General features: G+C 38.2%; 2 protein-coding genes across 7 annotated transcripts in view; one reads left to right on the top strand and one right to left on the bottom strand.

The window, feature by feature from the left end:
* The first annotated feature begins 809 nt into the window (after window positions 1-809).
* LOC122079444 lies at window positions 810-7,657 on the top strand. Of its 3 annotated transcripts, XR_006140445.1 has the most exons (7): window positions 810-1,012; window positions 3,193-3,308; window positions 3,403-3,484; window positions 3,720-3,825; window positions 6,640-6,783; window positions 6,885-7,100; window positions 7,266-7,407. XR_006140445.1 is itself a non-coding variant. In XM_042645928.1 (6 exons), the coding sequence occupies exons 2-6, from the start codon at window positions 3,218-3,220 to the stop codon at window positions 7,407-7,409; spliced, it is 567 nt and encodes a 188-aa protein (XP_042501862.1). In that variant the 5' UTR covers window positions 816-1,012; window positions 3,193-3,217; the 3' UTR covers window positions 7,410-7,657. The 3 variants fall into 3 exon arrangements, 1 of the variants encoding a protein (XP_042501862.1); XR_006140446.1 differs by having other exon boundaries at window positions 812-1,012; window positions 6,640-7,100; XM_042645928.1 differs by lacking the exon at window positions 6,885-7,100 and having other exon boundaries at window positions 816-1,012; window positions 7,266-7,657.
* A 1,863-nt stretch (window positions 7,658-9,520) lies between these two features.
* The window catches only part of LOC122079442 (probable cyclic nucleotide-gated ion channel 20, chloroplastic), a 58,453-nt gene continuing 44,413 nt past the window's right edge, over window positions 9,521-23,560 (bottom strand). For all 4 annotated transcript variants that reach the window (XM_042645924.1, XM_042645925.1, XM_042645926.1 and 1 more), the window contains 3 exons: window positions 21,166-21,412; window positions 20,405-20,573; window positions 9,521-9,931 (listed from right to left, as the gene is read on the bottom strand). In XM_042645924.1, the coding sequence (XP_042501858.1) occupies window positions 9,850-9,931; window positions 20,405-20,573; window positions 21,166-21,412 (498 nt within the window). In that variant the 3' untranslated portion in view covers window positions 9,521-9,849. The remainder of the gene's footprint in view (window positions 9,932-20,404; window positions 20,574-21,165; window positions 21,413-23,560) is intronic.

The raw sequence follows: 23,560 nt of genomic DNA, 5'->3' as shown, positions 1-23,560 counted from the left end.
GGGTCTTACAGGTGGGTGATGCAGAACGGGGCTGTAGGGGGTGCATGGAGGTACCGGAGGGGCTACATATTGGAGTTGTAGTGGAGCAACGGGTGGGGTTGTACATCCGGGCAGTTAGAAATACAAAAAAAGAGAGAACGAAACGTTTTTTTTTTTTTTTGGTAATTAAATTATACTTGAGAACTTGAGGTACTCAATGTTTGATAAATCTAGATCTATAGTACCTCAAGTTTTAAAAGTTTTTAATCGAAAAATTAAGTTTTCAAAGTGACATTGGGGGTTGTTCAGAGGGATCTATTTGATATAGCTAAATTTAAAATTGTCTGATAAATAAACACAAATAGAGTTGTTTAATATGATTTATGATTCCTATTTTTCATTAAAATAGAATTCTCATGCGGTACACAATCCAGTCTTTAGGGGCTACGAAGAGAGTGCTTCTCTTCATGGAGATTCTATTTAATTGGTACCTAAAACAAGAATTGTGAAGAGATACCCACATGAGTAAATAATCTATACTCGTGAATAGATGACATTGCCTCTTAAAATAAGAATTGTGCATAGATATGAAAAACACTTAGAGGGGTGTAGTCCTCCCTTAAAATAGTTCAATATTTCAATAAATTCATAAATATGTTGAAAGTTATTTATGATTTATTACCATTAAAGAAAATCCTTATAATTGTTTATGTGGAATCATTAATTAACATGTAACATAATTTTTTTTTTGGTGAGTGGCATGAGTGTCTTTTCACATGGTAGTGCTTGCATAGGCCACGCTGACAGAGTTCCTTCTCCCAAGTCGCAACTCCGCCTTCTCTGCTCCTAGCCCTGTTCTCGCTCTCACTCTCTCACTCTCTCACTCTCTCACTCTCCTAAACCCTTGAAAGTGAACACAACAGAGGGCAACCAAAGCTATTCGGTTTCTCAACATCTGCAGTCTCCGGTCTGCACCTCGTACAGCCAATCAGCCATTATTATCTGTTGAGAGCTCGATTGATAAAACCTTCGTGTAAGTCATTTTGACTCACTTGAAGTACTTAGGGCTTCAGTGTCACATTTCCTCCACCCTTTTTTGTTATTCTCTTTCTGCTTCTGTTTCTTCCGTTTTATGATGGTTTAATTCTTTGCGGTGCACTTAGGAAGCTTTCTGTAACTTGATTATGTGCAGCTATTTGCTTAATCCTTTATTATCCATTATTTAATGGGGCTACTCATCGGTGTCAATGTTCGGCATGGCGGGATTGAGATATTGGGGGATTCTGGGCTTCTGGGTTGAAGTAACCAGCAATGTTTTAATGGTTTTCCTTTTTTCATTTAGTGGTTTTTTTATTCTTTTATCCTCACTCTCTTTCCCCTCTCCCTCCCCATTGGCTCATGACCACTCACTGCTTGAAATGCTAACATTGTTTGTTAATGGTCTTAGTAATGGTGTATTCATATGTTTTTTGCTTTTTCCACTACATAACATTGATAAATTGAAAATCAACAAAAGAGAAAGTAAGTGCATCTGACCTGTTGAATCATGGCTATTTCCATCATTCTAATAATTAATATTAGATTCAATGGAGATGTTGTAGCAGATCAGTTTAAACTTCACTGTTTTTGAGCTGATGTGATCATTCACGAGAATTATCTAAACACTCCCCCATTTTTGGTTCTTAGAATTTTAAAGTATTGTTGTGGGAGTTTCTATTCTTTTTCAATTTCATTTCTGTCCTTTTCGAATTATGACATATTTTGTGGAATTTCACGGTTTGTTTAAAAAATGATTTCTTATTTTTTTATTTTTGATGAGATGACTGTGCCATTGATAATTTGATATGTGCTTTATGAGAATATGGGACGTAAAAGAGGGGATTAATTATTTAGCTATTATATTGTGTTTTATTTCAGTTGTGTGGCCTCCTTTTGGTAAATTCATAGTCTACATGGTATTACTCTATTTATTAGATGATGACATGCCTGCTGCATAGTAAATATAAGCCTATATTTTTGCTCCCAAATTTTTATAGAGGAGAAATATTAAACACAGTAAATGCATACTGTAAGATTGTTGTATGCGTTTTTCTAGTGCTGAATTTTTGAAAGTTTTAAGCCTACAAAATTTGTACTTTTTATGGGCTATGTGGAAACTTTGGTTTTGACGTCCAGAAAGTGATTTTTATTTTTATTTTATATATATATGTATATATATATATATACACGCAAAACCTATTTGTGACCTTGTAAAGATAATCCATGAACTATTTTCGCAAAAAGAACACATAAAATGGTACTTATGGTCTTAACCCAAGTTTGCTAGTGTACCCTGAATGATGTTGTACATTTCTAGTATCCAAGTTATATGTACACACTAAGTCTACATATAACTTGGATACTAGAATTGTAAACAAGCTACTAAAACAATCAGAGCATATATAATTTGGATAGAAAGTGAATTAGTCATACAACACTCACCATTCAATACTAGGATTTTCTAGGTGGCTCCAATCAACGAGATGCGTACTGCTGGAGATGTCGTAACCACTCCTCTGAATTCAACACATGAATCCCATGACATGTTTTGGGCCCAATTGTTTTGAAAGTCCATCACTGCCACCTATAAGAAACTCCACCATCAACATGTTGTAGGTATCCCAACCTAGGGAATGGCTCATTGAAACTTTGAGGATGTGGAGGTGGGACATATGGTTGCTTTGAAAGAATTCTACTATGTTGAACAAAAAAGAAGTATGGGGAAAAGTGGGTTTGCCTTGAAGCTCGAAGAAGTCCTCTCTAAGTTGATCTTGGTTGATAATGCAAAATAGTAGAAGAAGATTGCAAAAACTTAGGAAAAAATTAATGTTTTGTGCTCTACGCCACTTCGCACCATAGGTTTACTGGTAACTGTATAAATTTTCAAATCCGAACGGCTGAAACCTACAAATCTCAAGCCCAAATTTATGCTGCCCTTCTTCCATACAAGTGGCTGAATAAGAGTGATAGATGCATACAGAGAGAGCAATGAGTGAATAAAATCCAAATTTCACTCCCGGAGTGTTAAAATAATACTCTTTAGTTTTTCCTTTTGTGCTTTTTAATTCAGTGTAATTTTATCATGGGGGCATTTTATTTTTATGATAATTTTAAGCCAAAATTTTACTGATATTTTGTCATTTTTTATTCGTCATGCATACATTTTACTGCCAGACTTACAAAATATCCATAAAGCTTCATGGCTTTCCTGGAAGGCGGAGAGAGTTTTTCAGAATCCATTTACAATGAATTAAGCTTAGAGGATGTTGATATGGATGATGTAGAAGAAGGTGAGTGTGTAGAGCATGATGTAAACCTTGAATCAGTAGAAGCTGGTGGAGAAGATAAAATGGCTATTCAAGATCCACATGACATAAACTGCAGGTGGAAGGGGAAGGAAAAGAGAGAAGAAAAAGAAGAAGAAGAAGGGGGGCATCTCAACGTCTAGCATTGCAGACATAAACAGGTTACATGTTGCTATATTTCTGATTTATGATTTCCAATTCCTGATGACAGGCAATGCGATGATCCATCATTATATTATCTTTACCATAAAACTTCACAGTTACGCACCAAAATGAAATATAAATCTATACGTAGAGGATTTAAAAGCAAATGCAGGCCAGATGGGAAGGGCATTCATGATTTAATTGTTTCTCCACAATGAGGTTCTCATTATTTATATATTATATCTTTTGCAGGTTTGTAATTGACATGTGTAGATATTTGAAAGAAAAGAAATCATACCTAGTTTGGAATGCTGTTGGTTGCCTTGGAGTAGGTGCATTAAGTGATCTTGTCAAAGAGGTATTTGATCTTTACCCACTCCCATAATATAGTGATGTATGAGAGTTGGTCAACAGATCAGTAGGTCCTGATTCTGATTCAAGGGTTATATTCTTGTTCTGGACACTTTTCTCTTTCAGACAAGATAGTGACAGCCAATAACCTTCGTTTACATATCTTAGCATGATATGAATATCAGATGAATTTTGCTGAAACTATCGGTTTAGGGCAATGCTGGTTGAGATTGGTTGAATATTACTTAGTTTTCATATGAGATACTTTATCAGCATTTGTTTTCATATGAGATGTTTAATCAGCATTTATGACTATTGTAAATTAGAACCTTTTCCCTCCTTTTTTTTTTTGGGGGGGGGGGGTGGTTTACACTTAGATCGGAAACTGCTTTTGGTTCTGATAAATGATTTGTAACTCTGTGTCCCTTGGATTTGCTAGCTGGGGTAGAGTTCTTTTGTGCATTGCATTCAATTGTCTTGAAAAATGGCCATTCAGGCCTCCAGTTTGACCATCCAAGGTGGGCTAATGAAATCTAGATTGCCTAAAATGTTTGGATGTATGAAAAAAAAACAAAAAAAACAAAACAAAAACTAATGTGTTAAACCAGTTATTGCGTGGCACAAGTTTGAGGTGGTGGATTGGTGGTGAAGCATGTATTTGGTGACATTTGTGAGAGACTAGTGGCTAAGCTACACCATTAGCATCTAGGAATTTTCTTCCTTAATGTTGTAGAAAATATAGAAAATATAAGCATGTGGTGGGTCTTGATTGGTTGATGGTCCATTGACTAAGCCTACAGATTTGAGCCAAAATTAGTCTCACCTCAATTTCAATCATTATGAGGGCTGGGTGGGTGGGTCTAGTGGTTTTCTTTGATGGAGTGTGGTTGGTTTTGAGTATCAGCCAAAGACTGTATAGCCATTTTGACTGTTTGGATATAACCATTTGGATTGGCCATGAGTGAATGTTGTGTCCGACCTCAACTGTATAGCCTCATGTTTGTTGCTTCCCCACCTTGCTTTATCACCTTACAGACCCCTTCTTAAGGCATTGATCTTTCAATCATTTTCCCCAAGCATTATTTTGCCAAATGGTGTAATTATTTTGGGATGAAATCTTCCACACGGTAGTGGTGAGGTCCTGGCAACAGAATCGTAATCCTCACTAGATAGGATCGAGCAAAACTGACACCAATTTATGCGCTGTTTGTTCCTTATGATTAGCAACCAACCACCTTCTGGAACAAATATGTGAATAACTCAAAAATTAAAGGAACAAGGAAAAGATGAGAGGGATATGACCGAGGCTTCTCACCCAGGCCTGGGTTAAAATCTCACCAAGCAACTCTGTGTCTCATAGTTATGTAGGCAAAGCCAAGATTTCACTAAAATTTTGTTTCCATTAGCTTATAGGGAGCATCTTACATGGAATGGCTAGGAGGGTTCTAGACTCTTATGGGTATTTCCTCCCAGACTTTTTGACTAATTAATGAAATTTACATTTTCAAGGTCTTTCATATCTAACTAGGAAGCTGACCTATTGACTGAAATAAAGCTTCACTACTTTAGATACTAGTTACAACTAACTAGTTAATGCTTTTCTTTTTCAGCACATTTTACTCTTGAATTGATTTCTTTTTCAGTACACATGCATTAATTACTCTTGACACATCTTGATTGGAGTTCACTGAAACTCAGGCTAGAATATTTTGGACTGGAGGGTCCGACCTGAACCAACTGAACTTAGTTTAAGGTTGGTTTCTCTTGCGATGGTATTGTCTGGAGTAGAATTTCTGTGCATCAGGTAGATGGTGGCTTGGGGTAATTGATCATCTTCTGGTTGTCAACTAAGGTGAAATATGGTGGAACCAGACCTATGTAGCTTAACTTTGCTAGTTGGGCCGTTCAAGCTTTTGAGCCAAGCTTGCTGACTTTGATTGTATTTTAACCTTGTACATGAGTTCTATTCATTGGGTTGCAGAAATTATTTTTTGTTCTTGGCATGGAAAAGATGTGCGTATCCTATGATTAGAGCTGTACTTGGTGACTGTAAATAATTGAAGACCCTGCTGACTGCTGTCATTGTCTTTGCAAAGGAAATTTATCAGTATTACAATTTAGGAGAATAACCACTTCACGGTCTAGGGTAGATAAGCTTATCTTAGTGGCCCACCTAATACAGACACATGGAAAAATGATGTGGAATCCCAACAATTTGATAGATAATGGACGGTCTGGATAGGCCATATTTCAAATTTCATTCTCAAATTCAACCATGTACTCCCTTGTGTATTTGCATGCATCCCCATGAAAGTCCATGCACGCCTATGATACTACGACCACTACTGTATGCTCACCCATAGTCTTGGATTTTCAAAGCTTTGTTGTGCCAATTGGCAAGCTCCATTTGGGCTAAAACTTGACCTGGGGAACTACACGTACACAAAATTTGGGCTCCATCCGACATGCCATTTGGCAGATTTTTGTGTTGACCAGATAAGCTTATCTAGTTGAGCCGACAAATAAGCTTAACTAGTCAAGCCGATCAGAAAACTTTGCCCAATTAATTGTTTTGGAAGAACATTATTAATTTAATTGCTTTGAATTTTGATGGAGTTGAATAGCAAAACAAAATACGTAGCCGATCCCATTTAGTTGGGATGAGGGTTAGTTGGGCTCAATATATTATGTAATTGCTTCCAAACCTCGTAGTTTATACAGAATTCAAACTGCTTTAGGAATTGGTATTTTCATGGGTTTTTTTTTGCAGTGATCAAAATTTGGTCATGGTTTGGATTTCTTTTAATTTTTTAAATTACAGGTGGAGGCAATACAGGCTTGTGGAGGTCAGATGACAGCTGATGGCAAGCGCTTACGTACAGGGGGTGGCATATTATGGTGCATCTTAAAAACACGTGAACCAAAGGCTTACAAAGAGATAATGATGAAAGGGAAGGAATTTGAGGTGATCTCTCTCTCTCTCTCTCTCTCACTCTTATCAAAGCAATAATATATTATTGGACTTAAGGTTCCTTCCTTGTCTGACACTTCCTATTAACCAATCAGCTTTCCACTGGGGACATGGTGACATTTTATAAAAGATTCAGACAGACTGGACACATGCAAAACTCCTGATGCATACCCTGTTTTGAACCTCTGTCCTAGCATTCCAAGTTTGATGTTTCATGGTTACACTTACTGTTCCTCTGGGTTGTCTGGTTGTTGTTCCTGCTAATTTAGTGCTTCAAATCATTGGGTTGAGTTTTATGGTGAGGAGCATAGGTAATGCCAAGTAGATTAAACTAGTGACAGCCCCCCCCCCCCCCCTCCTCCTCCTCCTCCTCCTCCTCCTCCTTCTCTTTTGGTGGAAATGGGTAGTTTTGGGTGCCTACCTGAAAGGCTGAGAGCATGACTAATAGCAAATCTCTGGATTGTGTTGCATTGCAGAAGCAGTTTAGGCAGCAAAGAGTAACGCAAGTGTCAGAGCAAAACAAAGAGGACCCTGCTCAGAAAATTGCCTGTGCATCTTCTTATGGTATCATTAACCAAGTCTCAAAAGAGTTTGCAGCATTCACCACAAATGGAGATTGAAGAAATAAAACAGAATGATTCTCAAAGGAAAAGGATATGCGTCCTGAACAGGATACGTGTACCGGTCACATACGATGACTTGGTTGGAGAGGAACCAAAATACCAATCGAATTGATAATTACAAAACAAGTGATTTTGAGTGTATAGAGGCTCATCGTTCCTGCCATTAAGTTTTGGCAATTTAATTATTTTAATAGTATACTTCATTTCAGAGAAATTAAAATGCACATGTTATCCATTGGTAAGCATCGTTTCTCCCTAAGATTATCAGCTTTTTGTGAAATTGGATCTGGGGTTGAAGCTGAAGTGCCTTTCCTATTCAGTCAAATTATCAACCACCAGTAAATTACTGTGGCCTAATGGAAAGTTGGATTACCTGGAATGATTTCAACATTTGGTTTTGTTTCTCTCAAGAGAAAAGAAAAGGGTTGAAACCCTAATCAAATTATGACATGTGGATATTTGAGATGGTACTAGATCCGTCTCTAGAATTGGCATCCTAATCAGATTCGGACATGTGGATTTTTTAGGGCAATAATCCGGTGTTAAAGATTAGATTAAACCCTAATTAGACATTGTGGAATTGTTGTGGGGGCAATAAATTGGCGTCTAATGGGCTTTGACCTTTAGCGGCGGTAATTACAGCTGTCCCTAGATTAACTAACCAATAGTCTCTTGCCATGTGTCCACATTTTATTCGAAAATTAGGTTTTGGACATTTAGCGATGATAATTGAAAGAGCCTCTAATCATGAAACATTAACGTAGTAATTAAGCAATAGGTGACATGTTCACCACTAATCAAGATGCAATTAGGTTTTACATTTCGCATTGGTAATTCAAACCGTCGCTAGAAATGAAGCTCTAATATAATTAACCAATCAGAGCTAACATGTGTCGACAACAGTTTGAGGTGGTTGTTCTTTTGGCCAAATTAGCTTATAGTGCTAACACTTTTATGTCCTTATGTAATCCGTATAACAATGTCCTTAACTCTTTACTTTAATTTTAATTTCTTTAAAAAAAAAAAAAAAAACCTTTTGAAGTGTTAATAAAGTTTCGATGTTTGATCTTTGTGCTTTTGTTGTCCTCAGGAATGGCTTTTCCTTGTTGACTTAAACCTTCCCTCCCCCCTTTCCCTTGTATATTCTTCTTTTTTTGATAATGAATTATTTATCCATAAAAAAAAGGGGTCCAATCTTTCACGATTGTAAAAAACCCTGCCTCTAAAGATGAATTCCTAAAATAATTACCTAATCAATAATTGACACGTCTCAACAACCTCTGTAATCTTTTCTTAGCACATTGAAATGCAATTAATGTATTTCCCACATTTATTCTTTCTACCACCTATCAGATGCTCGCAAGTGCATTTCACCTTCTTGTCACCAAGGTGAAGTGAGAAGTAGTATCTTCTTTTAATTGCCTCTTGTCTTATTTTTAAAAGTTTTTTAAGTCAAAGGTGAAAAATATTTCCAACAAATTAAAAAATAACTTATAATTACATTATTTTTTAAAAATTATCATCATCCATGTGAAATGATAAGATTTACCTTCATTTGACAAAAGAAGTGTCTTCTACTAAAAGGGCAAAAAAATAAAGTTATAACTTCTTTAGTAACTTTGGTTACAACCTAATTTTTTCATAGCCATATATAAAGGGAAAGGTTCACAGGTCAAACCATGGGAATTATAGGGCATGAGAGAGAGAAAACAAAAAAGGGAGGGTTGTTCAGACCATTTGTCCAATAGGACTTTTTCCCATTCGCATGGTATGGAGTAACTTTTTTTGATTGATAGACCAGAGAACTTTTCTCCATATATATATATATATATATATAAATGTCAAGTTTTCCTGAGGCCATGGTGAATGGATGACACCATATAAAATTTTTTTTGGGGGGGGGGGGGAGAGAGGGGGTCACATCAAGATCCTCTCCCCGTTCACCCAGTGGTGAAAAACTTTGTCCAATGTACAAAACTGTTTTCCTTTCTTAGATGTTCTCCAATTTTTTTTTAATGAGCAACCTACGCCCAACTAGAAAATGTCCTAGCACACAAAGGCAACAGAGCAGCCAATAAGAAACTCACACGGTATCATTTGTCAGTTGATTGAACAATAAAGAACACCTGATATATGATTGTTTATAGAAAAGGGGTGAAGTGATCTGGTAATAATCATAATGGAACTTCCCCACAAAATCATTCAAGACTTCGTCCGAAAAGATCATGAGGAGATGTTTAAGTAGAGAACATAAATGAGATATGTAGTCTCCAATTAACTGATAACAAGATTGACCGACCTATACTCCTTTTATTGGAACCTATTCACAAAGGTGAACAGACAATGCAGATCAGTAATAGTACATCTGAAACATGCATGTGCATGTTCCAACACTTCATTCCCTTATTTCCTGAAGTTCCTGATTAGAGGTATTCCGTCAAGTCAATCGTTTCTTTCTGTATCTCCAAGCTACTTGGATACGGTATGCTGAAATTGTTCTCCAATAGGGTGATTCGTACCTATCAAGAGGTGAGCATGACATTGTTATGCTGGTACTCAGGGAAAAGAAAATCATTTTCACTCCTCATTGACATCAATAAAAATAAAACATAAAGGTGTTTTCAATCTGTAAGTGTATTTATACTGCAGAGGGTTCTGGTGTCCTAGCTAAGCGGTAATTCCTTCTTTCTTCACCTAAGACATGGCAACTTATTTTCCCTGCATTATTTTTCCTGGATGTCATATGAATCAAGTGGCATGTACATGCATACACAAAGAGAATCACAGTAAGTAATTTCTGTAAACCTATAGCAGATGGTCGACTTCAATTAGTTGATAGCTACAGAGTACAAGTTCAACGTTATTCTAATAAATACCAGTAACATCTAAGTTACAGAAAAGCACGTCACAAAGTTCTTCATTTTAGGTAGGATAGGATGAGATCGTAGTTTTCAAGGCAGCGGGCCTTGGTTTTTTCCCTTCACCACCGCATTGGATCGCCTTGTCTCCATGACGGATAGAACAGAGGAAACCTAGGTGGGGACTGGGGACAAAAGCTATAGGCAACCAAGCTCAATCTCTTTATGTGAGAGAAGAGAGGTCAGAATAGAGGACCTTAGGTTGGGATAAAAGGTACTTCCTCTGACAAGTGCAAATACTCATTAAAAAGAGGGGAAGAGCAGGAGTAATTAGCCCATGCTACAAAATAGGGAAGAAAAATTTGTACAAAAATACAAAAGACCCTACTCTACAAAATAATTTATAAACTCTTCCAATCATACTTGAAAACTCCTTGTTTCAACCGCTTATACCTCGAGCTGTGAAGTAAGGGCTACAACAATGTATATCAAAACACATCAACACCCCCGCACGTATAGCCTATAGCCTACACACACACACACACACAAGGCTTTGCATGTGACAACATCACGAGGCACCAAGGGGGCAAATCGTATGAGCACAACAACACAACACAAACCCCTCTCACTTAATAGGGAATGGAACCCGACCTCTTAGCTCTGATACCATGTTACAACCACTAATCCCAAAAGCTCAAGATGTTAAGTAAGGGCTACAACAATGTATATTATTACACATCAACACTCCTAACATCATATGGTAACAATGTATATTATTACACATAAACAAAGAGTACTGAAATATGTTTTTGCATTGACTATTTTTCTGGCCTATTCTTTCCATTAATTGAACCACAGAGAACAATGTACTACACACCAAATCACTGTTCTGGTTTCTGCAAAGGCTTTTTCAGTTGGGGCAAACTTTAGCTCTGCAAAGAAAGGTTTATGAAGGTCGGAAAGTTTCTGCTGTACCCAACTTCCAATAAACTACCAAAAATGTGCAAATTGCCCATGAGCATTTTTGTCCCCAATGTTCCCTCTCAAAAGTCAAAGTTAATATGATAGTCTAGTAAAACTCTCATGTTAACCCATCTTGCCTCTGCTAAAAATCTCACGATCTTCTCCAAAGCTTATTCTGTTTCCATCACCAATATCATGGCTTCCCTCCATCTCTTTGAGTCCCTCTCTGGCCTACGTATTAATCTCCTCAAATCCTATCTCTTCCTTTGGAGTCTTTGATGCCAGCTAAGCCTAGCTCCTCGCCATTTATGGATTTTCTCTTGGATCCCTCCCTGTCAGATATCTAGGTCTCCCTCTCATCTCCTCCAGGTTCTACTCCCACCACTATTCCCCCATCATTGATTCCATTAGGAAAAAGCTCCTGCTTTGGAAAGGCAAGCTCCTCTCCTACGTTGGCCGTCTAGTCCTCATTCAATCGGTCCTCCAATCCCTCTATCTCTACTACTCTAGCATCTTCATCCTTTCTGCTTCCACCTCTAAAATCATTGACTCCCTCCTCTGTTCTTTCCTTTGAAAAGGCACAAATTCCTCTAGATTTCTCCATCCCATGAGTTGGTCCAAAGTTTGTCGCCCTAAAGGTAAAGGGGGTCTTGGCCTTGGGAAAATCAAAGATATCAACACGGTAGGCATCTTGAAGCTCATCTGAAAAATTGCCTCCAAGTAGCGTAGTATCTGGGTCTCTTGGGTCTACTCCGCTCCTCTTAACAATGATTCCCTTTGGATAGCCTCCCCCTCCCCTGATGACTCTTGGATTTGGCGTAATATCCTTAAATCCAGACATCTTGCCTTTTCTGCCATCTCCTTCTTCATTGACAATGGATCCACCAACTCTCTCTAGTTGGATCCCTGGCATCCATCTGGTATCTTTCTTCCTCTGGTCACTCCTAGAATCATCTTCTCCTCTGGCTAGACCAGATCTGCCATGGTTGCCTCCATCATCTCCTATGGTGCTTGGACCCCTCTTGCCTCCCCTCCCCTTCTTGCTGATCCCTGGTCCTCTCCCCCCCCCCCATTCCCCCGAGTTACAGAGGATTAGAGGCAAGGATTTAAGTATCGGTATTGGTCATTGCATAGTTGTCATGGCGTCGCCTAGGCGACGGCGATTTGGCGTCCCGGCAGAAAAAGAAGTTCATGGCAGTGCTACGATTTACGTGACTCACAAATGGCTGTCGCCATGCCGCCATGGATGCCAGGTCACGCTTGATTCACTAGGCAGTCGATTTTTTGTAAAATGCAGGCTGATTTGATATAGCTATGTTGATTTTTGATGATTTGATGTTGTTTAATGTTGGTTTTATATGTTATAGGGTATATATATTGTAGGCTTGTAGCATGCTAAATAACTTTAGAAAATAGGGGAAATAAAAAAGTAGCATACTAAATAACTTTAGAAAATAGGAAGAAAAAAAATGACATATGGACGATTTGACCACCATGGCAACGCTATAACGGGCGATTCATCGCCAAATCGACTAGCCACCCCTCCACCGCCTTGGATCGATTTGACGCCGTGACATCTATGGGTCATTGTATCTGTTGGCTAAATTTAAGATACAAAGGAGGGGGTATCATATCGTATCGGAGATACGCAAAAATATGCTAAAGATTAAGGATTAAAGTATCGATATCGGTCATCGTATTGGTTGGCTAAATTTAAGATACGTATTAAAGGGTATCGTATCGGTATCAGAGATACTCTAAACCATGATTAGAGGATAAGGTCAAATGGCTCCCCTCCCCCTTGGGTTTGTTCACTTTTGCCTCTGCCTGGGACTTCATCTGTTCAAAAGACCCTATCATTCCTTGGCACAAAACCATCTGGTTTAAAGGCCATATCTCTCGCGCAGCTTTACCGCGTGGCAGGCCCTCCCCTACTTCCTCCTTAGGTAATCCTTCCCCAATTTTCGGCACATCCAAGTCTCCGCCTCTTGTTGTTTGTGTAGGAATGGTACTGAAGATGTTAATATTTTCTTTTCCTACCCATTATCCACTTCTATCTGGAAGAGGGTCCTTTGTTATTGCTGGCCCTCTCGCCGGCCTATCCTCCCCCTTGCCCACGAATGGATCTGGGTTGACATGTCCTTTGAAGGATTTAGCATCTGTGACACAGTCAGAAAGCTCGCCTTTTGCACCACCATCAACCACCTTTGGATGAGCGAAATCTTCGTAGATGGATTTCCAACTCCTGTTCCTTCGATAAGATTTGGAATGCCATCTACTTTGATGTTAGCTCCAAGCTCAACTGTCTTCGTCATCGTCCGGTTCGCGACTCCCCAAGGAACATGCTTATTGTTGTCTCCTGGGGTCTCCCTTCCTCTACTATTCCCCCCCTCTAAGGTTCCCCTTCTTTAGTTGGGCATAGGCCCTCTTTGTTTTCCCTCTCCTTCGAGGGCTTGTCCTGTTCCCCCCCCCCCCCATCTTTCCTTGTATATTCTTCTCCTTGGTAATGAATTTTTTATTCATCCAAAAAAAATATGATAGTCTAGAAAAACTGCAATATTCCACATATAGCACTTTTCATTTCTTTTCCAGTAAAGCATTTGACAGTGCATCTGATGGGTTTCTATAAGCCTAAGGTGTTAGGTTCAGAAACTCATTTGAAAACAGAATCGTAGTGAATAAATAATTACCAGAATTAAAAAATGAGTGATAGACACTAATCTAGACCTCACATTTGCATCAAATTTCAATGGGTTACTCTCTTCAGGTATACAAGCAGAATATCAAAAGTTGAACTTGATCCAAAGCTCTGATCCCAAGTTGTAGAGGAATCCTACTTAAGATGGGGCTTCTAAAACGTAAATCAATATCAGTAATTGGATGATTTCTGATCAACAAATAAGCTCACTCAGATCAAGTAACAACAGTTAATAGAATTTAGGACAGAAACTGACAATAATCTGAGATATAATGCAAAACAGAATCTACTAATTGAAACTTATTTGAAACCATAAAAAGATTCAGGGTAGAATCTGATTGAACAATATGAAATTGGAATTGAATTATCAATAGAAACAAGTAAGAAACTGAAAGGCTTTTATATTTATAGCATAAACATGAGCTGAGGTTAAAACCTGACATGTTGCAGGAATTAAACAGTGAAGAAGAAGATTAGAAAAAGAAGATATAAGAAGGATATGACTTGAGAATCACACCCAAGCCTTGATTAAGCATCCCACTGACCCACCTAGCATCTCACCAGGCAGCCACTGCATGCCACAGCCCTTAATCTGAGTCTTACAGGGTATTGAACAGCAAAACCACACTTTGTTCATAATAAAATCAGTGTGAAGGCCGGACCCCATTATAAGCTTATATAGAAGACTCAAAAACAGATTCAAACAGTAAAAAAAGGCACTAAACCAATCCTTGACTAATAAGATAACATAAAATGACTAGGAAACCGACTCAAAACACAACTAGACTTATAGAATCATAATCTAGCCTAATTAAAACACTTAATAATAATTAAAAAAGATAAATGAAGCCATTTACTTAACTAATACTGTTGTCTCTACCCATATTTTTAACCCCATTAAAATGGCCCATCACAATGATAAAACTTGGATAAAGGCCAAACACATACATAACGCAACCCAAAGCTTATTTAATAAAATAAGCCACTTTAGGTGATTTAACTACATCTATTCTCCCCATCTTGAAGAAACGCAATCTTGAGTTTTGCAAAGTTGAGGAATCAACTTTATGTAGTGAACATCTGTTTTCAAACCACAACAAAACTCTGACGACTTGTGGATGTTAGGAATGTAGTCTTCAAGGCGTGAGTGGCATAACGAACTCTATGCACTCAATGTCTGAATCAATATCAACTGCGAATGCCATATTCATAGAGTCCTCAACTTTGGTAACCTTCTCATAAAAAACTGAGGCACAAACTCAACCTCTTCAAGTACAACATCATAAATATCAACGATTTCTTGTTGAGTGTTCTCGACCACTACCTCATCTTCCACTGTTTCACGTTTGTCTACTTTGAGCTCTTCAATGTAGACCTCTTCAGTATTATCTTCTACTCTTGCAGGACCAACAATCTATGTTTTTAGGTCCTTTTCCACTGCACCAGCCTTGTGCTTATTCTTCTTTTTAAACAGATTCTTATGCGAAGAATTAATTTTTTCAAAATGCTGTTCAAATCTCTTTTCAGCTTCCATTGATCTTCCATCTTTGAAGCTTCAAGCACTCTCTTTTGTATCATCATAGTTCACTCTGATCACTTTAGCTTCATATTCAACTTCTGGCTCCTTTTCTTTAACTGGTGCTCTCTCAATTTCCTTCAGCAATGTGAATTTGAATTAAGCCTTTGCCTTAACATTTTTTATTTCAAATTTCCAACATTCTCCTACTTGCGAACTAAACTTTTTGTATGGCTACTAAGAGTTTTCTTCAGCTTTAATTTCCTTTTGGTGGTAATCTTGTTGAAGGGAGAGCGTTCTTTAAATATGCTTTGGGAGGTACTTTTTCTTCAACTCGTGCTCCATTTCTTCCCAAGTCCTAGGTTCACATTTTCTAAATCTGAGCCACCCTTCATGGAATATCTAATCTTTAGCATGACTAGTCAATCGCAAATAAAACAAATCTAAGCTTCCTCATTTCTATTAAGTTGTACCAGTCAAAATATTCTTCTAGAGAAGCTAACCAAACAAGGAATATCGGTGTTTGTCCAGAAAAGTAAGGAACTAGGTGTAGAATCGATATGCTACACCATCCTTTTCATGCATTCATTCAACTGTTTAGCAGTTAATAGAATGTAGTATAGAAACTGAACAATAATTTGATATATAATGCAAAACAGAATGATGGAGACATCAAAGTGTACAGACGCAAGAAGAAGAAGAAGCAGCCATCTTTGTGGCTGGAAGAATAGAAAGAAGAAGAATAAAGAAGGAGGAAGAAGGAAAGCTCAATCCAGATTTTAGAAGATCTTAGAAGATTTTAGAAGATCTTGTGGGCCCATTAGTTATTAGTTTAGTAGTTTATTTGTAGTATATTCTTTTCCTTGTTAATCTTTTAATTAATTAGGAAACTACTTTATTGGTTGATTAGTTTTTAGAAGGTCTTTATTTACTAGTCAAGTAACTCTTTTTATTTTTAGTAACTAGATTGATATTTATGTAATGGCTTAGGCCACGATTGAGTTTAATGAATGAGAATTAAAAAAAAGATCAAGAATAAACCCCCAAACCCCTCACGGCTCTCTCTCTCTCTTGTTTTCTCACCTTTCTCTCTCGCCTCTTTCCTCCCTTACTCTCTCGGCTCTCTCTTCTCTCAGTCTTCTTGTCTCGCCTCCCTCTCTTTCTTTTCAATCTTATTTCTTTTTTTTGTTTCTGCTGCTGTTTTTGTCACTGCTGACCTCCCCCATCGCTGCCCACTGCTGCAACACATCACTGCCGTTACAAAAACTGCTGCTGCTGCACCTGCTGCCTTTACCTCACTGCTGCTGCTACGTACTACTGCCGTTACAATACTGCTGCTGCTGCACATTGCTGCCTTTACATCACTGCTGCTACTACTCTCGGTTGTTGTTTACCCTACGCTGGTGCTGCTCTCTCTACAATCGACTGGATGTATCTTCATCAACTAAAAGTGGACTGCAACCTCTTTATTTTGGAGGACCTTGATCTCTTCTTCTCTCCTCAGATCTGAACAGCAGTATGGTAAAACATTAAACTAAACCCTCCCCACCTCCATTAATCCCTATTATATATATACAACCCATTGACGTTGAAGCCTGCCTTTGTCCTTTGTTTATGCCTATTTTATCGATTGTTTGCATATCTAATTTGGGTGTCTAGATGGATTTTTGCTGAACCTAATACTCGTATGTTGTTTGTTCCCTTCCCCATGCCCCCATTTGAAACTTGAGTAAGAATTTATGTGTTTTTCCGTCTAGATTATTATTGTTTTTGGCTACTTTGTTTATTAGTCTCGTTTTATCTTGCATGCTTAATCGTGTTGGCTGAGATTCTTTGGTCCTATCTACCTAAGCCCCTTGAGTCAACCCTACCTAGCTAGTTAATCTTGTAGGAGACCTAGTCACCTAGGAACCCCCTACATCACAGAATCTACTAATTGAAACTAGAAATCATGAAATAAACCTAAGAAAGCCAGCGAACCCAGTAACATTAGGAATCTGATGATCTGAGATCAGATTCAAAATTTGAAACCATAGGTAGATGCAGGGTAGAATCTGATCGTAATTATGAAAGCAAAATTGAATTATCAATAGCAACAAGTAAGAAACTGAAGGTTTTTAGATTATAAAAAAAACATGAACTGAGGTTAATAACTGACCTGTTGCAGGGATTAAATGGTGAAAAAGGACATAAGAAGAAGAAGATATAACAAGGATATGACTTGAGAATCACACCCAAACCTTGATTTAGCATCCCACTGACCCACCTAGCATCCACCAGGCAGCAACTGCATCCCACAGCCATTAATCTGAGTCTCACAGAGTATTGAGCAGCAAAGCCACACTTTATTCATAATAAAATCTGAGTAAAAGGCTTAACTCCCTTACAAATTTATATAGAAGACTCTAACACTAAAAAGGATAGGCCCAAACCAACCATGAACTAATAAGCTAACATAAACTGAATAGGAAACTGACTCAAAACAGGACTAAACTTGGTTCACCTAGCCTCAACCTATATTCTAGGCCCATTAAAGTGGCCCATTATAATGAAAACCATACTTGTGATGGTGCCTAGGCGAACCTAGGCGGTCGAGGGACGAAAATTTAAGGCGTCGCCAAGGCAACCAAGTTGCCAGTCCAGACAAATCTGCCTAGACGCCTAGGTGATGCCTCAACAACTATGATTAAAACATGTTGGATCAAAGACCCGACATATACATAACCAACCCAAAGCTTATTAATAGGCCTATATAGATGATTTAACTACATCAGCATCAGTTTGTTTTTTTGGTATACAATAATCGTTTGGAGTTGATTAGATCCATGCTCCAATCTTCATACATTTATTAGTCAGGTATCTTTGGGCTACCTTAGTCTACTATCAAGGATCTGGAATCTCTTATGTGCTCCTTTTTTTGGAAAGGCTCGGATACAACCAATTCCTCCACCCTACTTAGTTGGACCTCATTTTTTCTTTCCAAAGATAAAGGAGGGCTTGGCTTAAGAAGAATTAAAGAAACCAATATGGCTGGCATTCTTAAATTGATTTGGAAGTTCGCGGAAAAGAAGAAATTTGGGTGGACAGGATCTATGCAGGGTTTCTCCAAAATGATTCCATCTGGATGGTTGCGCCTTGTCCTGATGCCTCTTAGGTGTGGAGAAAGATGATCAATCTCAGATTTTTATGCCCTTGTGAATAATATCTCTAAGACAGAAGATAGTTCCTCTACTAGCTTGTGGCTCGATTGTTGGCATTCTTTGGGTGTCCTCCTTCCCTTAATCGTCTCTAGAGAGATTCATAAAGTGGTTCTTCACAGACACTCTCTTGCTGTAGATATCACGTCTCAAGATGGATGGATCCCTACCCCTCCCCCCAATTTGCTTATATTTGGAATGCTCTCCCTCCCTTCCAAAGTAGGCCCTCAGGTTTAAGAGATATTGTTACATGGTCTCCCTCCTCTTCGGGTCTCTTCAGCTCCAAATCAGCTTGGGCCCTGGTCATATCTCACCCCCCTTGGCATAAGCTTGTTTGGTTCAAGGAACATATCCCTCGCCATAGCTTCAGTGTCTAGAGAGCCTTCACTAATTGCCTCCCAGCGTAGCATTTCTTCTTCATCAGCAGATCCCAGTCTCCCCTTCTTGTTGTCTTTGCTGGAACGTAATAGAATACATTGAGCATCTCTTCTTTGAGTGCCTCTTCTCCTCCTCCATTTCATTTGGAATCACTGACAAACATTTTCCTAGAAGAAGAAGAATCCTTCCCTTCCATAGAGAGTGGACTTCAGTGGACATAATGTTTGCTAGCAAATCTGTTTGTGATTCAATCGGGAAGTTTGCATTTGGAGCGACTATTACTCACGTTTGGATAGAACGTAACCTTAGGAGATGGCCTTCCAACTCTAGATCTTTTCGTCAAATTTGGGATTCCAACTCCTTTGAAGTTTTAAGAAAAGTTTCTAGGTCCTCCTCTAGCTATGTTACCTTCCCAAGGAACAGTCATATTGTTGTCTCTTGGGACCTTTCTTCTTCTTTGCTCTCTCCCCCCACCCTTTGAGGGGCTTGTTTCCCCATTTGTATCATTTCCTTGTTCTTTCTTCTTGCCCCTTTTCTCCCTATTTTTTCTCTAATGAATATTTATTCACACACCCACCCTGCCCCCCCCCCCCCCCAAAAAAAAAAATCCCATACATAATAAGTAATTATTCCATAGCAATGTAAATTATTGATTATGACTGCAATTAACTAGAATTCATACTAACTCTTGTGCCTATTATAAATTTAATGTCTGCATATCCCTAACTCCAGTTTTCTTTTGATTCTATATGCTAGCTGGAGAGACACCGCCCGATGGTGTTTGAAGAACCAAATCATAAATTTTCAAATAACTACGATTTTTAGCCCATTTTGGAGGTAACAAGTGGCATATACCTACTTTACAGCTTCATTTATTGATTTCTTTACATAGTTGGTCCAGATTTTGTCCTCTTCGGGAGAGAGTAGTAGTAGATCAGCTCTCTTGTTTTGTTCTCTTTGCCTCGCTTGCTTATTAGCTTAGCTTGGTTTGAAAATGCATTTAAGGTCTTCAAATGAACGTCATCAGCTAGGTAGGCTCCCATAATTCAGAATTTGGTTCCTTATGGATCAGTCCGAGGTTTGTAGTTCATGTTTAGGTAGGCTCAAATCAAGGATCAAGTTAGGGATGAAAAACAAAACCTTTTTCTTTCTGTCTATAATCTTTTCCCCCCCAAATTTTGCTACATTTTATGTTTAGTTTGATGATTAAGAAAGGTTTCCATGGAGATTTTAGGGAACTTTATTTCGTTAGTAATCACCACTTATTTGAATCAAGAGGAACTGCCTCAGGAATTGATTCATAGATCTATTACGAACCGATTAAGACTATATAAAAGTAAGAAATTATGTAATCCACAAAATGAGGTTGGAATCTTAATAACCTTATGGCTCTTTGAACACGTGGATTCCGCATAAGTCTTGAAAAACGGGTAGTGACTTCTTCTAAATCAGCAGCTCGGAGTGAGAATGCTTCCACATTAGTTAAACATTTAACAATCCTGTTGGACAGCAATCTCTGTCCAGGGGCTGGGATACTGATTCTTCGTCCATCTGTATGAGAAATTCTTTCAACATAAATACATATATATGATAATTTTCTCTCAATAGCATGTCATTTAGATATCACTTCCATCATTATTGTTACAAAGACTACAAAATAAGAAGATCAACAATTAGTAGTCACAATAGAAGCAAAAATGGATAGGAAGAAGCTGCTGTTGCTACCTATGCCAGGCACCTGCATGTCATGGCTGGCAACTATGCCATTCTAAGAGGACTTCAATCTAAATTTCCCATGGTTATTCTTCTCTGCGGTATACTCACTGTCAATTCCTTTGGGATGGGAAGAAAAGCAGATGGATCATAAAATATGTTTGCGGTTCAGGTGATAATATTTTTCTGTCACGTTGGAATTTGGAGCAGGAACAGCAACTGGACACATAGGTTAGCTAGTCCACAACAGCCGCAATGTCTGCTATGTGCATGGCATAAGGAAGAGACTACCCCTGAAACCTCATGGAGGTATCCTTCAATAGGAGATACAAATGTAAAGAGTAACTCTGTTCATCTTGTTGGTCCCTGTTGTCTGAAAAACACTTCAAATCTACTTATTTGTTTACCTGTTTAATGAACAGATTAGTACCTTTGTTCATTGAAGAGTGCTCAAGACACCATGTGAGTAGCTCCTCACCAAAAACATCCCCTTCTGACAATGGAAATACAGTCGAATCTTCTCCAATGCTCTCCAATTTACCCCTTACAATAAAGATCATATTCTCAACTGGTTCTCCAACATTTAAAATTCTGCTTCCTTGTATGTATATGCTTTGCCTTATTCTCTCACAGATGACATCTAATACTGGATCCTCAATTAGGGCAAAAATGCGGACCTGCAATCAGTACAGTTTAAGATTCTTAAAAGAGTTATGAAAATTAAATGAAAAAGAAGGTAAATTATCATGCCATAAAATCAGGATGTAAAGTTCTGATCTATTTAGTACCAAATATATAAAAAATAAAATAAAATAAAAAAGTGAAAAAGGAAATCCACTCTATAGGTTTGACTAGTTGATGTAACAAGGATTTGGCCATTTTCTTTTCTTGCAATGTTGACAAGAATATGAATAACTTATATTTCTCTTGGAGAAAAGAAATGAATGTGTGCACACTGGTGTTCAATTTTCCAGCATTCAGGACAGCATTCCAGAATCCAGAGGCGCAAAGAGAAAGAGAGAGAGAGAGAGAGAGAGATAATATAGTAAAAAAATATAACAAAACGCTCTTAACCACGACGACTCGGACTTATCCCAACTAAATGGGGTCGGTTACATGGATCCTTGCCGTCCAATCAGCTCTATTAGGGGCCATACTTGATACAAGGCCTGGGCTATGTATGTCTCTTACCACTTCTCCTAAGATCATTTAGGTCTGCCCCTAGCTCTTTTAGTTCCTTCAATCTGAATCAAATCACTCCATACTGGAGCATCCAATGACCTTCGTTGAACATGGCCATGCCACCTCAAACAACTTTCTCATAGCTTATCATGTATCGGAACTATTCCCAAATCAGCACTAATATGATCATTATTTACTTTATCCTTCCTAGTTTTGCCACTCATCCATCTCAACATCCTCATCTCCTCTACACTAAGTTTATCTATACGATGCTTCTTAACTGCCCAACACTCCGCACCATATCATAGCTGGTCGATCACACGACCACTCCGAATGCACCTCTCCACTTCATCCATCCTATTTTAATTTTCTATGAACATCATCCTCTGTATCACCTTCTTTATTTATAATTGCGCTCAGATATCTAAAATAGTCACTTTGCGGAATCTCTCTCTCATCAAATTCACCACCTAATTATCCATCTTAATGTAACTAAAGTTAGCATACCATGTAATCCATCTTCGTTCTACTTATCTTAAAACCTTTCGATTCTAAGGTTGATCTTTATAACTCTAAGTTGGCGTTAATCCACCAAAACAATATCATCGACAAAAAACATACACCAAGGAACCTCATCTTAAATGTCTTTAGTTAAATCATCTATGATAAGTGCAAGTAATGAAGGCTTAAATCTGATACTTGATGTAACCCAATTGTAAGTGGGAATTCACTACCTTGAACGACCCCCCACAGTTCTTACGTTAGTCACCACACGGTTCACACCATCATGCATATCTTTAATTATGTCCACATATTTACTTGAAACACTTCTCTTCTCTAGTACTTGCTAGATTAACTCTCTAGGGACTTTGTCATAAGCTTTTTTTAAGTCAATAAAGACCATATAGAGATCCTTCTCGCAATCCCTAAATCTTCTGAGAGTCTCCTAAGTATGTAAATAGCTTATGTCATGGATCTTCCTGGCATAAAACCAAATTGGTTCTTTATAAATAACTCTTTTAAACACATAACATGGTATTGGCATGGAAGTAATGTACACTTTTCCATCTGTGGTTGGAGGTCCTCCCTTAAATCTCTTTCAAAACTTCTTAGGGCTCCGCATCAACCTCGTCAAATTCCACCTCTTTCTTGTGGGAGTCCCAGATTCCTCCAAAGCTTTCTTCCTTGGTTTGATGGGATTCTCCCTTTGCTCTCTTCCTATCAAATACCGTACTCTTCCCATTTTCTCTTCTAGGCTCTCTATGCTCCACTGCTCCCCTATGCTTGATATCATTTGCAAAAGGCTCCAACTTTAGAAATGTAAGTTCCTCTCCTATGCAGGTTGCCTTGAGCTCATTAGATTTGTTCTCCATTCTTGTTACATCTAACGGTCTGGAGTCTTTAAGCTTCCCCAATCCATCATCAAGACTATTGAATTCCTAATGTGCACCTTCCTATGGAAAGGTGTTGACTCAGATTTCTCCACCTTATCCATTGGTCTTTTGTCTGCCTCCCTAAATCTAAAGGATGGTTAGGGTTGAAAAAAATCCATGAGGATAATTCCGCTGGCCCACTAGTATCCTCAGGTTTATTAGGAAACTCGTTTCCAAGCATAACTTAATTTGAATTTCCAGGGTATACAA

This window comes from Macadamia integrifolia, chromosome 5 (assembly GCF_013358625.1).
Source record: "Macadamia integrifolia cultivar HAES 741 chromosome 5, SCU_Mint_v3, whole genome shotgun sequence".
In the NCBI taxonomy this organism is placed as follows: Eukaryota; Viridiplantae; Streptophyta; class Magnoliopsida; order Proteales; family Proteaceae; genus Macadamia; species Macadamia integrifolia.
This window is presented reverse-complemented; position numbering and strand designations above follow the sequence as displayed.

Excerpts from the sequence above, each read along its gene's own strand:
- LOC122079444 (XM_042645928.1), top strand. The coding sequence starts at position 3,218 with ATGGCTTTCCTGGAAGGCGGAGAGAGTTTTTCAGAATCCATTTACAAT. Across the intron at positions 3,309-3,402 it reads TATGGATGATGTAGAAGAAG|GTGGAAGGGGAAGGAAAAGA; the intron begins GTGAGTGTGTAG and ends CATAAACTGCAG. Across the intron at positions 3,826-6,639 it reads TAAGTGATCTTGTCAAAGAG|GTGGAGGCAATACAGGCTTG; the intron begins GTATTTGATCTT and ends TTTAAATTACAG.